At 39.7% G+C, this 14,906-nt stretch overlaps 2 protein-coding genes across 2 annotated transcripts in view; one reads left to right on the top strand and one right to left on the bottom strand.

Annotated features, from left to right (window-relative positions):
* LOC124120231 (tubulin polyglutamylase TTLL11-like) overlaps positions 1-14,906 on the top strand; it is a 53,842-nt gene that overhangs the window by 23,059 nt on the left and 15,877 nt on the right. The gene's annotated exons all lie outside the window — the stretch shown is intronic.
* Positions 778-8,073, bottom strand: LOC124120232. The gene is made up of 2 exons (XM_046483004.2): positions 7,421-8,073; positions 778-4,230 (listed from the first exon to the last, which is right to left on the bottom strand). Exons 1-2 carry the CDS (start codon positions 7,527-7,529, stop codon positions 1,856-1,858), a joined length of 2,484 nt encoding a protein of 827 aa, XP_046338960.2. The 5' UTR covers positions 7,530-8,073; the 3' UTR covers positions 778-1,855.

Below are 14,906 nucleotides of genomic sequence, written 5' to 3'. Positions count from 1 at the left end.
GTGTACGAGATAATAACAGTCAACAAGCAAAGTTAAACTTGCCAGGACTGCCGGGACCCAAGTCATGCCATTTACTTAAGTTTGTGAAGCTCTGGGTCCATATGCACAAAGTGATTTTAGCGCTGTGATGATTGTAACTCTTATGCTATATCATCGACTGAGCGTTAAGATCATTTTGTGCATGTGATCCCAGCATCATGCCACTTATACGAAGTCATGCCATTTACTAAAGTTTATCAAGATCTGGGTCCATATGCACAAAGTGATTTTAGCACTATGATGATCGTAACTCTTATGCTATATCATAGACTGAGCGTTATGATCATTTTGTGCATGTGATCCCAGCATCATGCCACTTATACGAAGTCATGCCATTTACTTAAGTTTGTCAAGCTCTAGGTCCATATGCACAAAGTGATTTTAGCGCTGTGATGATCATAACTCTTATGCTATATCATCGACTGAGCATTAAGATCATTTTGTGCATGTGATCCCAGCATCATGCCACTTATACGAAGTCGTGCCATTTACTTAAGTTTGTCAAGCTCTGGGTCCATATGCACAAAGTGATTTTAGCGCTGTGATGATCGTAACTCTTATGCTATATCATCAACTGAGCGTTAAGATCATTTTGTGCATGTGATCCAAGCATCATGCCACTTATACGAAGTCATGCCATTTACTTAAGTTTTCAAGATCTGGGTCCATATGCACAAAGTGATTTTAGCGCTGTGATGATCATAACTCTTATGCTATATCATCAACTGAGTGTTGTGCATGTGATCCCAGCATCTTGCCGCCTAAGTGGTAATACCTGCAGCCCAAGAAGGAACGATGAGGCCAACATTTAATATTACTTGGATCACAGAGGAGGAACTTAACATATTATTACCCCCAAAACTCTGGAACATCCAGCAATTTTTTTTTTTCATAAAACCCGAGGACAAATTATCTCTTTCACAGCATTTTGCAAAAACGACTTTTTGAGAACCCCTCAGAAAATCAAACAGTGAGTCCCATGGCAGTATTGCAGATTTACCTAACTGAGTGAATTATCTACATCTGACATATGAAAACATGCATACATGTTCAGAAAAAAAATTAATCAGTAAAATTAATTTTAATTTTTTCCAAATTTTTAGAAAACAGGTGATCCAATATGAAAAAAGCAAATGTTGATCTTATAACATGGATGGACATAACTTGGAGTGGTTCAAAGTAAGGGGGAGTATGGCAGTTCTTTTAAGTCTTGTAGCACCTACATACTCTTTTACAGAAAGATGTTTAAAACAGGAAATAATTTAAACTACTTTGTAGTTTTTAAGAGTGCAGAATGAACTGTTCAGACAGTATATACTGTATATTTCTTTGAAGAAGTGCCATTTACTCAAGATCTGGGTCCATATGCACAAAGTGATTTTAGCACTATGATGATCATAACTCTTATGCTATATCACAGACTGAGCATTAAGATGATTTTGTGCATGTGATCCCAGCATCTTGCCGCTTATACCAATCGTGCCATTTACTAAAGTTTATCAAGATCTGGGTCCATATGCACAAAGTGATTTTAGCACTATGATGATCGTAACTCTTATGCTATATCATAGACTGAGCATTAAGATGATTTTGTGCAGCAAGAACTGTTTAGACAGTATATACTGTATATTTCTTTGAAGAAGTGCCATTTACTTCAGTTTATCAAGATCTGGGTCCATATGCACAAAGTGATTTTAGCACTATGATGATCGTAACTCTTATGCTATATCATAAACTGAGCGTTAAGATAATTTTGTGCCGAAAGAACTGTTTAGACAGTATACTGTATATTTCTTTGAAGAAGTGTCTTTTGTGGTCAATGATGTGGATTTTCAGATTTGACTCTGACAATGTTCTCAATGTCTTGTATTGAACTAAGGCTAGCCTGGGAGTCGGACTCAGATTCCTGCTGACTCAGGGATTCGTTCATGATTCTCTGTTCCCGCTTCGTTGGCCTCTTGCCAAGTCTCCGATCTCGCACATACTTTCTCCGATTCTGAAGAGCTTCACCCAGCCTTCTCCACAACATGTCCCGGAAAGGGACGAGGTTTGGTGCCAGTGTGAACGCGCACTGGTAGAACACTTTTTTCTGGTGTTCACTGATGGCCCGTATGCTCTGAGGAACGTCCTGCCACAGTTTGGCCATCATGGCTGACTCGCGGATCACCTGTTGTCCGAGTCGCTGTGGCTCGGAAGGCTTACCTTGCTTTGATTTCTTTGTCAAGAGTTCTTCGCCGGTGTACTGGGCTATTCCTCGGTCTATCGTACTGTAGATTCTCATTTCAGGGACTTCCTCCATCACAAAAGAGTCCCACATGCCCGAGTTCTCCAGATCTTCGTTTGAGACAGCATCATCAGACTCTTGATCAGTCCTCATGATGAAGTTTGATGACTGTTGTTCATCACAGGAGGTCTGCAGCGGGGGTTCAAACAAGTCGACAGGTTTCCTGTCTATGTGACGGTCATATTGAACAGGTCCTGTTCGGATGTGATGGTGTCTGGAATCAGATTTGGACATAAACAGCCGTTTGTGGAGGTTCACCTTCTCAATGTCAGCAGGTGGCTCACATCGCGTATCCACTTGCCCATCCTCAAAGTCCACCATGTGGAAGTCTTCCGAATATCTTTGCCTTTTGATTTCAGTCCTGTATCTCATCTCAGCTTCTTCCTTGAGAGCAGAACAGGCAGCAGAGGACAGGAGAGACAGGTTCTGGGAGCTGGAGGAAGAACAGTCCAGAGCACTCCTCTTCCTCCGGAACACTTCTTCGTTGTCTCTCACCATCTGCTGCTTGTGGTCTGCCTCGGACTCTGCACTGTTCTGAGTGTCCATTGTGGAGTCCGGGTATGTCTGTCTGTCTTCATCTTCAGCAGTGTTGTACATCATCGGGACCTGATTGTCGGAGATGTCTGGTCGACTTAGGGTGGAGCTGGGGCCATTATTCCAGTTGGGTGGTTTCCTTGCTCTGTCGCCCTGACTAGATGAGGTGGAAGTATCCGGTACCTGGTCCTCAAAGTCTTCAGCAGGTTCCGGAGAGTCGCAGTAGTCCAAATCAATGACATCTACATCCGAAGAAGCTGACTGTTCATCCAGCCTCTTACCACGTTTGCCCAGTACCTTGTCTCGGAGGTATTTACGGCGGTTCAACAGAGCTTCTCCAAGTCTCTTCCACAACAGGTCCTTGTACTCTCTCAGATTGGGAGCCATGAAAAATGAATACTCAAAGAACATCTCCTTCTGCATGGTAGTGAGGAGCTGAAGACAAGGAGGATCATCCCAAATGCCTGCGCGTGACGACGCCTCCCGGACCACCATCTGCCCAAGTCTCTGGGCCTCACTGGGTTTTCCCTGCTTTGCCTTCCTGCTGAGAAGGTCCAGACCAGAAAACTGGGTCAGTCGGTGGGTCAACACTGATGGAATAAACTTGGAATCCGTCAGCTCATGTTCTGCCTGAAACGGGGACTGATGTCTGTTGGATTGGGAAAGATCTGCCGGGGCATGAGACTCATTCTCAGCAGCTAGCCGTGACTTGCTTTGAATGAAGTGTGATAGTGCAGCATGGGAAGATTGTCTTGGGTATTCTCTGTAGTCAGTTCCAATGGTGCTTGCTTTGGTAGAAGCTTTTGATGACCCGTCTTGGCTTAAGTTCTGAGGTTTTAGATGATGAGGTAGGGAATCTCTTGTAGAGCTGTTTTGAATGAATGTAAAATGTTTCAAGGGTTCTGTCACAGATTTGCTGTAAGATAATGGCATCGGAACATGATGAGTTTGTGTCTCAGTCTGGTTGTCATGGATACTGGTGCCATGAGGATTTTTGCACAGTCCTTGGTACGTGTTGACATCAGCTCTATAACAAGCACCTGTTGTGTCTGTTAGTTTCTCAAAGGATCGAATCAGGTGAAACTGCTCCTCTGACAGAACGTTATCTTTCGTACCAGCTGCGTAAGATCCAAATCCACTGTCACTTCGAACATTTCTGATTGATTCGGAAACATGACTGTTGGCAGTTTTCTGAACTCTGATTGGCTCTGGGGTTGGTATATCCTTGGTTTTGATTGGATGTGTTTGAACAGGGTTGTTGTCCTTTCCTTGAAGGATCTTCCTGACAAGATGTCTGTCTTTGAAGATGCTGAACAAATCCTTGATGTCATTGTCCGTCAGCTCCGTGAACACCTCACCATCCACCTGGTGCTCTGAAACAATAACAGATAAGAAAAAGGAGTGAATAAGATTTAATGCTGCTTTGAACAGTGTAAAGTCATATCACAGCATGTCAGCTTGATGTGGGAGGAAAGCCCCAAATGATGCAGGTCTTAGATGAATTGTTTGGCGTTACTTAGAAGTTGACGAATGATAAAATAGAGATAATTTTATGGTTGGTTGGTTGGTTGGTTGGTTGGTTTGTTGTTTTATGCTGCACCCAGCAATATTCCAGCTATATGACGGCGGTCTGTAAATAATCGAGTCTGGACCAGACAATCCAGTGATTAATTTCATGAGCATCGATCCACGCAATTGGGATCGATGACATGCATCAACCAAGTCAGCGAGCCTGACCACCCGATCCCGTTAGTCGCCTTTTACAACAAGCATAGTGGCCTTTTACGGCAAGCATGGGTTGCTGAAGACCTATTCTACCCCGGATCTTCACGGGTCTGATTTTATGGATAACAACTTCTTTATTTACTGTAAAGGCAACGGTTCAGTATATAAAGAAGTTGTTATCCATAAAATTATCCCTACTTTGTCAGGTCTTAGATGTTTATCACTTTGGTGAAACCCACAAGTATGGGTATGGTGCTGACAAACCTGGATCATAAGCTTCTGGCATGCCTTAGATAGGCAACTCGGCAGAGTGAATTGTGGCACCTCAGACAACTGAGCCACCTGCACCCAAAAATCAGAGTTAGTGAGTGAGTATGGTTTTATGCCGCTTTTAGCAATATTCCAGCAATATCACGGCAATTAACCACTAGACTGCCTGCTCGCCCGCCCGCCCGCCCGCCCGCCCGCCCGCCCGCCCGCCCGCCCCAATTCAGAATAGGACTACCGCCATAATCAGCGTAATTAGTGACCCAATGTCATGACCTCTCCTTATATTTTTTCTTTCATGGCATTGGGCGGTGGGGTAGCTTAGTGGTTAGGGCATTCACTTGTCATGCCAAAGACCTGGGTTCGAGGATATTTTTCAAATTTCACGTCTCATGTGAAGCATACTCTGTTTTCCATAAAATAAAATGCTTGACAACTGACGTTGAATAAAAGTGCCAAGCTCAGTGTGTTTGAAGTTATGTTTACTGGTTTTCTTGGTGGGGAAAAAGCTGTCCAGGAAATATAGAACTAACATGCTTTAGATGTTCATTTGGAATCTTAACAGCAAATCAAATCTTGACATTCAAGTCTTTACAGTATGATAACTATTCTTGAGTACTTGAAATCTAGTCTTGACATTTTGGGATGTAGGTCCTGACAAATTTGAATCTAGGTCTTGAGAAATGTAGGACTGTCTTGACAATTTGAAATCTTGTCTGCCAATTCAGACTTAGTGTCCCACGTGACATTTAAACACATCAACATTTAAAGAGTGTAATCAGTTTTAATAGTTCTACAAAATATTGAGTTAGCCAACAAAGAAAAGCTTTATTTCGATGACATAACTTAATCAATCCCTGAGACAACCTCAACTGTATTTAAGCCATGGCCATTTACAGACTCCAGGTTATGTTTAAAGAGCACAAAAGAAATTCTATCAATGGATGTTTTTTTCTCATCTGAACTTAATTATTTATCGTTTTGTGAAATAAAAAAAAATAGTTTAACAGATAGATTTGATCAGTAACACTTTATATCCTTAGTTTTATCCTTAGTTGTATCCTTACTTGTTGGAAAACATTCTGAGCTTTTCTAAAATGTCTTTTTTGTTATCACAAATATTTTTAGTCTATTTGTGAGCGACAATTTATCAAAGAACACAGTTACCTTCCCTGTGAAAAACATCTATACAAGAAGAAGCATACCGTATTCGACATAAATTAGAAATGGGGGGCTCTTATTAGAATATTATTTTGGTGGAAAAAACAGAGTTCAAAGATAAATTTCGTGGTTTATGCCGACAGCCTGAAATGTTTATGTACGACAGATATATTTTTCCAGAATTAAATGCCCATAATTAAGGGTGCATATAACACGCGAGTGCGTATTATACGCGAATAAATAAGTCTTGTGTACATTGATCAATCGGAAGGGGTGCTAATTGGGATTGTTCATTAGCCAATATCTTAGCAAATGTCGCCATGGGTGCTTATTAGAGTGGGGCGCTTATTACGTCGAATACGGTAAGTGTTTTAAAATCATGATAATAAGTTTCTGTTATTTTTAACTCTACTCTGTAGACACGCTGCTGTATTTCTACTTGCGATAAAGGCAGACAACTCCAGGCATGTGTTGTGCCAAAGGTTTAGGGAGTTTGATGAAAATGTTCAGTCACAGTTGGTATTCTATGTACAAAATTAATAGGGACAAATCACAGTAGTTTTATGCATTGAAAAATAATGAAATTATGAAATATAAATAGAAAAAAACACTTTTCATCTTTCAATGTAGCATGGATGATACCTTGGAAAATAAAAGCTATTATTTCAGAAAATTTCATTTGGATATTTTTAAAACTTTTTCTGCCATGCATGAGGTTTCGTTTTATTTGTTTGTTGTTTAACGCCACACTCAGCAATATTCCAGCAATATGATGACGGTCTGTAAATTATCGAGACTGGACCTGACAATCCAGTGATTGACATCTGAGGTATTCAGTATCTACAAAAACTAAACTGCAAATTAGAAATATTGATACGATTGATATAAAATATTATCATATTTTTTTGACAAACTGGCAATTTGGTAATTTGAGGGGGAGATCAGGAAAAAAAAGGAAAAAATGACACAGCGAAAGATGGGGAGGTGTGGGGTCAGTTCTGTTTTTTCAAATAATCATTATTATGAATTTAAACATTATTTAAAGACCGGTCCTTTATTATATTATAGGGGAGGGTGCAAGACAAAATGTTACATGGATATAGGGGTGGGGATGAGTGTGTGTGAGGGGGGGTCATGAAAATATGTTGATACATATAATACAGTCGTACCACCAGTCTCACCCTCCTTTCCCCACCCCAATAATAAATGACCAGTCCCTTAATGTATATCTATGAAACAAAAAAGTAAAACCTATTTTATACAAAACTTTATATTTATAAATCATAACAAATATAAAGCCAATCAAAGGAATACAATTTTTCCAGATGGATTGTAATAAATTATTCAATATGAAACCCAAGATATGACAAAAGATTAGGATTATGAAAAAAACTCTTTTAGAATAAATACCTCGAACAGCGTTCACACCAGTGGCACTGACACCAAGTTTGGACAAATACTCAGCAATATTGCTGCAAGACATGTGATTCAGTGCCCCGCGTCCAGTCATCGCAGACATTAGTCCAGATTACAGTTCAAACACCAAACTGTCAAAATCCTTGGTTTCCACTGAACAGAATCTGCCATCATTCTCAGTTATCAGCTAGATCCACGCCATCACATTCACCAGACTGTTTTTTCCACGGACAAACTTCGCAAGACTGTAATTGTTTCAGGGTTCATGGCAAGAAGTGCCATTAGCGACCTGCGATCACTGTAGCACGCTTCAAAGGTTACTGATCGTGGGTATCCTCCATGTTTTTTTATATGTTAGATAATGCAGGTGTGAAAAACTGCTTGCAGCTTATGGAACACTGATGACTTTTGAATAATCCGAGCACGTCTAGCCACTGACTAGAGTAATGGTGTGGTGGCTGTTATCAGAATTCTGGATTATATTTACACAGATAGAGACACATTTAGCCAATTATGGCATCGGAGATGGAGGCAACTTATCCTTGTGTCTGACTGGCAGTGAAATTCATCATCAAATAATATGTCTAAGCTGGCGATTGGTTAAAATAATGGACCTCACAGTGAATCCATTACTGCCTGGTCATGAAAACTAGGTCATCCCCATTATTCACCATGGCAACAGTCCATTAAATACCAGCTGTCAGAGAAGAAATGGAGTTCCCCTCACTTTACATCCTCGCTATAATGCGGAAATGGGAGACGTATGTTTTTGAACATTTTGGCTATATCGGTAATAGAGTTTTTCTATAAGACTGATTTGATTGTAGCAATGTCATAAATTAATTGTTTATTTGATGACAATGATGGTTATAATATGCTTTATAGCGAGGTTAACAGGTCTATTAATACTTAGAGATGTGGGTTACAGCTCAATCTGATGTAATGTATTGACTGTCTTTGGTAAAACTATAGAAATATCACTGGAAGTCCATTTGATATTAGGTTAAAGAGATAACTTAACTAATAGATATCATCAAAGGCAACAAGCACTTGCTTGAGGAAATACATCCTTGTCAATAAGGTCTCTTAAGATAAGATAAGAAATTTATTGCAAAGAACATCCCATATTTGAAACAGATTGCAAAATGCGCTACATTACATAAACATAAGACTAAAGAAGGATGTGTGGAAGTGATATTGAAAGTTGGTGTACGATAGGTTACATTACTGACGTTGTAGAGGGAAATATTATATCCTGCAACATTGAATAAATGGGAACAGATACTACTGGTACTGAAACATTATTTCACATGTTTTAAAAGGAATCTTAATTTATTAGGCATGTTTTTGAAGGATCATAGTCTTTTAGCTTTCTGAAAAAGTCATTTTTTGTCAATTAAATCATTTTTGGAATGTAATAGCTTGTATATTGATGTGCCCACTTCCTGAAATTATTATGATATGTTGAGAGAAATTCTCTAAAAAATATAAAGTATTTTTCAGGATGTCTTTTAATAAATTTCAGTAATAAAAAACACCCACCAAATTAGAATGACATGAAAAGGGATGTCTTCCTCAAATATAAAAAATGGTTGGAGATATTATTAGAGGAAAAGAACTTGGGATATTAGAAACAAAATATAAGTGGAAACAAATCAGAAAAGTCTTTTAGTTTTCATTCAGCAAATCCAAAATGTTTGTACACGTATTTACTAAAATAAAACTTTGTCAAAGTACAAGACTGGCATGTCGAACACAGCACACATAAATTCAGAATATGTTTTAAAGAAGAAAAATAAAATTCAAGTAATTAAAATTGGTTCCTCAACTACAGACAAGGATTTTTTGCTAAAAACCTAAGAAATAAAAAAAGTGTAGGCAAAAATTAAATTTGCATGTTAATTAGGAGTCCATTTATAATGCACTCAATTCCATTCACCAAGTGAGAGCTCACGGCGCCACATCATCACCCTGGTCAATGGATCAGTGTGCACTAAATTCCATTCACCAAGTGAGAGCTCACAGCACCACATTATCACCCTGGTCAATGGATCAGTGTGCACTAAATTCCATTCACCAAGTGAGACCTCACGGCGCCACATTATCGCCCTGGTCAATGGATCAGTGTGCACTAAATTCCATTCACCAAGTGAGACCTCACGGCGCCACATCATCACCCTGGTCAATGGATCAGTGTGCACTAAATTTTCATTCTCAGCTCCCTGGGAAGTATCCAACCCAAATATATGTTTTATTTCTTTTACAAATAATATTATGTATTGAAGTAAAAAAAGAAATAATAAGTCAAAAAACCCAAGTTTGTATCCTTTATTTATTGTTTTAATTTCATGTTGGCACATTTGTGAATCGAAAACAAGAACATAAATATCTGGTGGTGTAATGAAAAACAGAAGGAAGGCATTGATAGATAAATGTAAACTCACACTTTGGGAAGAAGATATCCCTCTACCTAGCGAAACTCTAAGGTAAATAAGGTCTAAACTCATAAGTAAATAGATACTAATGTTCATCAGTATTAGACCCGTGAAGATCCGGGGTAGAATAGGTCTTCAGCAACCCATGCTGGCCGTAAAAGGCGACTATGCTTGTCATAAAAGGCGACTAACGGGATCAGGTGGTCAGGCTCGCTGACTTGGTTGATGCATGTCATCGATCCCAATTGCGTCGATCGATGCTCATGATGTTACTGGATTGTCTGGTCCAGACTCGATTATTTACAGACCGCCGTCATATAGCTGGAATATTACTGAGTGTGGCGTAAAACAACAGTAGAATAATAGTTTGATAAATACAAACAGAAAGTTTGTTATAAGCACACAATTTCAATAAAACACTGCAGTTTTAACATATTTTTCCATTCTAAAACATGAATTGGTCTAGTTATATGGATAGAATTAACCAAAAAGATAAAGTTTACTTGTGTGATGTGTTACCATCAAAGACATTGCCTGAAGCTGAGGAATGACATGCATTTTGCCGAGAACGTACTTATCTGTTTTTGTTGACTTTTTAAGCTTGAAAATAATAATGTCATTATGTAAGACATGGATCCACTTGCACAAATCCATCTTAGCTCTAAGATTATACCAACTCCCATACTTTAACATCACCTTATGATAGTCATAGTGCTAAGTTCGCTTTGTGCAAGTGGGGCCAGGTGAGCTACAGCGGTGTGACACACTTATTTAAATGCTTGGGTCAGAATATAAGTCATATGTTACGAGTTGAATATTTCTCAGGATTTAAAATGTACAATCAAAGAATAGAGCTGGAAATATTTTATCAATACATTTGGTATTTGGTTGAATTCTTCCATGGTGGAACGAAGGCCTGTGCCAAGACTTCAGTGACGGTGCGTTTGGAACGGACAATGTATGCCCGGTTTGTATTCTCTGTACGTGTGCTACATACACGTATATGCTGTCTCTACTGAATCCATTAGGAGTGTTTGTTAAGGGGGTGGGGCCCTGTGTGAGGAAAGTACCTTCTTGATCTTTCTATTGGCAGTCATACTTGCTTTATCACCCACATATTTATGGGGTCAGGAGAGTGGGTTTTCAAATGTAGACTGTTTGCTTAATCTACAGTAGTCAATGTTCCCCACCGAATGATGGGATTTTGCTTTTGTTTTAGATGTTTGTTTGTCAAAATATACTTTAATGTTTTGTTTATCATATGATTTGAATTTTTGCATGTTGGTTGTTTTGGGGCAATATCAAACTGTTTGTTCAGAGAAGTAATCATCAGTCATTCAAGAATAATTATTTGATTGGCATTCTATGAGGGTTGATTGATAAGTTGACAGAAGGAATTGTGTAATAGTGAAATCTTTAGTTGTCAGTGAGTGAGTTGGGTTTAACAACGCCGCTTTTAACAGTATTCCAGTTATATCGCGGCGTGTCAGCTTAATGTGGGAGGAAAGCCCGCAGTGATGCAGGTCTCAGACGAAACCCATGAGCACGGGTATGGTGCTGACAAACCTAGAAACATAATCAGGGGGAACAGGGATTCGAACCAACAATCATAGGTTTCTGGTGTGCCGAAGGGACGCAACTCTGCATAGGGAATCGCAGCGCCTTAGACGACTGGGCTGCCCGTGCCCCCTTTTGCTGTGGACATTACATGATGTCATAGAGGTATTGAGTCAGTTGAGGAAATTGTTTAGCTGTGACAACTCAATAAAGAAGCAGTGTTCTGTGACCTTTGAAAAATGATCAAACATTAGAACCATGCAGTGACCAAGTACTTTCAGACACAAACCCATCTATGTAGATATGAGTACAACACAATGGAAGGATTCTCCTTCCTATGCCACTTACCGTGGACAGCAGAGTTTAAGCTTGGCAGAGAGAGCCTTGAAGACAACTCATCTCTATCATTCAGCAACACCAGACATTATCAAGAGAGTACACGATATGTAGACGACCAGCCGGCTAATGACTGGGTGTCATATTGCTAGTTCAGTAGGCTTTTGCCAGGAGAGCGTACATTTGGCAGTAAAGAAAGTATCAGCTGGGTTCCAAAGCTTCTCTCTGGGACAAGATGGCTAATAATAACCTATCTGTTTGAAGCTGATCCAGTAAGTTTCTTGCAACAATTAGTGACTTGATGAAATCTGGGTTCACTATAAAAATTAAACAATCAAAGAAGTGGAAGCATTTGACATCACAAACCCCAGAGTAGGAATAGACTGTCTCATCAGCTGGAAAGATTATTGCATTCTTGTTCTGGGATGCCAATATGGACCAAAAGCCATCCATGGAGATATGAGCACCAGCAACGGATGCCCCTTCATAAAAGAGGTGGGCAGCAGAGTTTAAGTTATGCAGGGAGAGCCTTGAAGACGACCACCCTCCTTGAAGGCCTGTGATGTCAGCAACACCAGAAATGATCCAGAGAATCCACAATATGATAACTTTCCGGCGAATGACTAAGCATCATATTGTGAGTTCAGTAGGCATTTCCTACGAGAGAGTACACCCATTGTCACAGGAAAGTTTGAAATAATGAAAGTATCAGCTTGTTGGGTTCTATATCATCTGACATCTAATCAAAAACGCACCAGGCACAACATGCTTTGTGATAATATAACTCTGTTTGAAGCTGATTCAGAAAGGTTCTTGCAATGATTAGTAGCTATCAATGAAACCTAGGTTCACCTGTTCCAGTTCAAACAACAATCAAAACAGTGGAAACATTGACATCACCACCACCAAAGAAGGCAAAGGCTGTCCCATCTTCCAAACAGCTAGACAATGTAAGACGATATAAGACAACAAACAAACAAAAACATAGGGTTACACAGTACGTGTTACGTATCATTACATAAATGAAAACCATTTGTAATAATTAATATTTTACAGATTTCGTATTAGTGGCTATCTTTGTCAACATTGTAAACTGTTCACTACAAATCTAGGTGAGCTATAATGCTGTGGCACTATTTCTTTTTCTGTAAGTATATTTATGCTATTCAACAAAGGAAATGTCTACCATGGGTAAGCTGACAATGACAGCAAAACCAGATGAAAGGAGCCAAGCCAACCATCTGAGTAGCCATTCATCACGTCAACAACAGATCAACAAAGTATTTCAAGGACCTTTTTCAACAACATATCCACTGACTTTCAATATTTATGATCTCTTATGATTGGTCTGTGTGTCACATGTCTAGATTTTGGAGTATCATAGCGTCGCCTGATCCTATAACTCTTGTATGTGGCATGTTATCGTGTCATGTCCGTAGGGGAATAAATACACTACACCATAGGCTGATATGAATAAATAACACTACACCATAGGCTGATATGAATAAATGACACTATTGATACTATTTGTGATATGATAATTAGTTCATGAAGTTCTCTGTGCGGGCCTCTGCTAGTGCCTTGTTAGTTGTGGTTTCCTTTTTCTTATCTCACCTGACTAAAAGTCCCATGCTTCATTATCCAATCTCATTATAATCTGATCTCTTACTCCGATACAACACCCCTCCCCGTGAAGATCTGAGGACCTTCATTGGAGGTCGTGTCAGGTGAACTTTCTAATCAGCCAATCAGAGTCAAGGCTTCTAATTCTCAGTGTGAGCGAGGGAAGCATTTAAGTGTCACATGAGTGAGTGAGTGAGTGAATAAGTTGGGTTTAACACCGCTGTTAACAGTATTCCAGTTATATCACGGCATGTCAGCTTAATGTGGGAGGAAAGCCCGAAGTGATGCAGGTCTCAGATATTTACCACTTTGGTGAAACCAACGAGCACGGATATGGTGCCGACAAACCTAGAAACATAATCGGGGTGAACCAGGATTCAAACCCACAATCATAGGTTTCTGGCGTGTCCAAGGGATGCAACTCTGCACAGCAAATCGCAGCGCCTTAGACGACTGGGCCACCCATGCCCCTGCGTCACATGTGACATAACATACCAGTATGTTTGTTTGCGTATCGAACCAATCTAATATCTCTTGAATATGAGTAATTCTTCATATATTGTTTTCGCGTTTCTCTTGGCATCAGTATATCATAGTGATCTTAGCACTGTGAGAGTTAAAATATCGGAATCAGGATCATCTTAGGGATAAGATCACTTTGTAAAATGGATCCCACAACAGACTCATAAACTGTGATGTCTGTTCCGCATTTCCCACCTTGACATATAGTAGACAAGAAGTAAGTTCTCTGCTCAAAATATCAATCACTGTCTGGTCCTGACTCGATTATTTACAGACTGAGTTGCTGACTGTGGCGCTAAACAAGCAGTGTAACATTTGATGGCAACATCAGATAGAGAGTTCTGGTTTTATTGAGTAATTGATGAGTACACAATAGTTATGCAGATTCTTGAAACATGTTTGTATTGCCAACTGGAATATTAATAACCTGTCTCAGCACCGGATGTCTTGCATGCTGTTGCGGCTCTCACTGGTGTTGTTGTTAAATATTTATTGGTTCCTTTTGACTCGTAACTAAGGGACTTTTTATTGGATTACAGATCATATTTTAAAAACCAGAGTCAGTGGCTAAAGGGGAAATGAAGCTACTTTCTGTTAAATATTGTTTCTCAAAAGAATGGTCTGTAGATGAAATAAGAAATTAATACATTCTGCTTTGACTGTTTCTTTGAGAGTCATATTTCCCATTCCTATATGGGGGGCACGGGTGGCCCAGTCGTCTAAGGCGCTACGATTCGCTGTGCAGAGTTGCATCCCTTGGGCACGCCAGAAACCTATGATTGTGGGTTTGAATCCCGGTTCGCCCTGATTATGTTTCTAGGTTTGTCAGCACCATACCCATGCTCGTGGGTTTCACCAAAGTGGTAAACGTCTGAGACCTGCATCATTTCGGGCTTTCCTCCCACATTAAGCTGACTCACAGTGATATAACTGGAATACTGTCAAAAGTGGCGTTAAACCAAACTCACCCAACTCATTCCTATATGACTACATGTATTGTGGGTAAA

Source organism: Haliotis rufescens, unplaced genomic scaffold (genome assembly GCF_023055435.1).
Source record: "Haliotis rufescens isolate VD_foot unplaced genomic scaffold, xgHalRufe1.0.p SCAF_8, whole genome shotgun sequence".
Taxonomy (NCBI): Eukaryota; Metazoa; Mollusca; class Gastropoda; order Lepetellida; family Haliotidae; genus Haliotis; species Haliotis rufescens.
This window is presented reverse-complemented; position numbering and strand designations above follow the sequence as displayed.

What these genes read in the sequence shown, in the direction of transcription:
- LOC124120232 (XM_046483004.2), bottom strand. Translation starts at nt 7,529, where the DNA reads ATGTCTGCGATGACTGGACGCGGGGCACTGAATCACATGTCTTGCAGC. An exon ending in TGGTGTGAACGCTGTTCGAG is followed by an intron (nt 4,231 to 7,420) that starts GTATTTATTCTA and finishes TTATTGTTTCAG; the next exon opens with AGCACCAGGTGGATGGTGAG.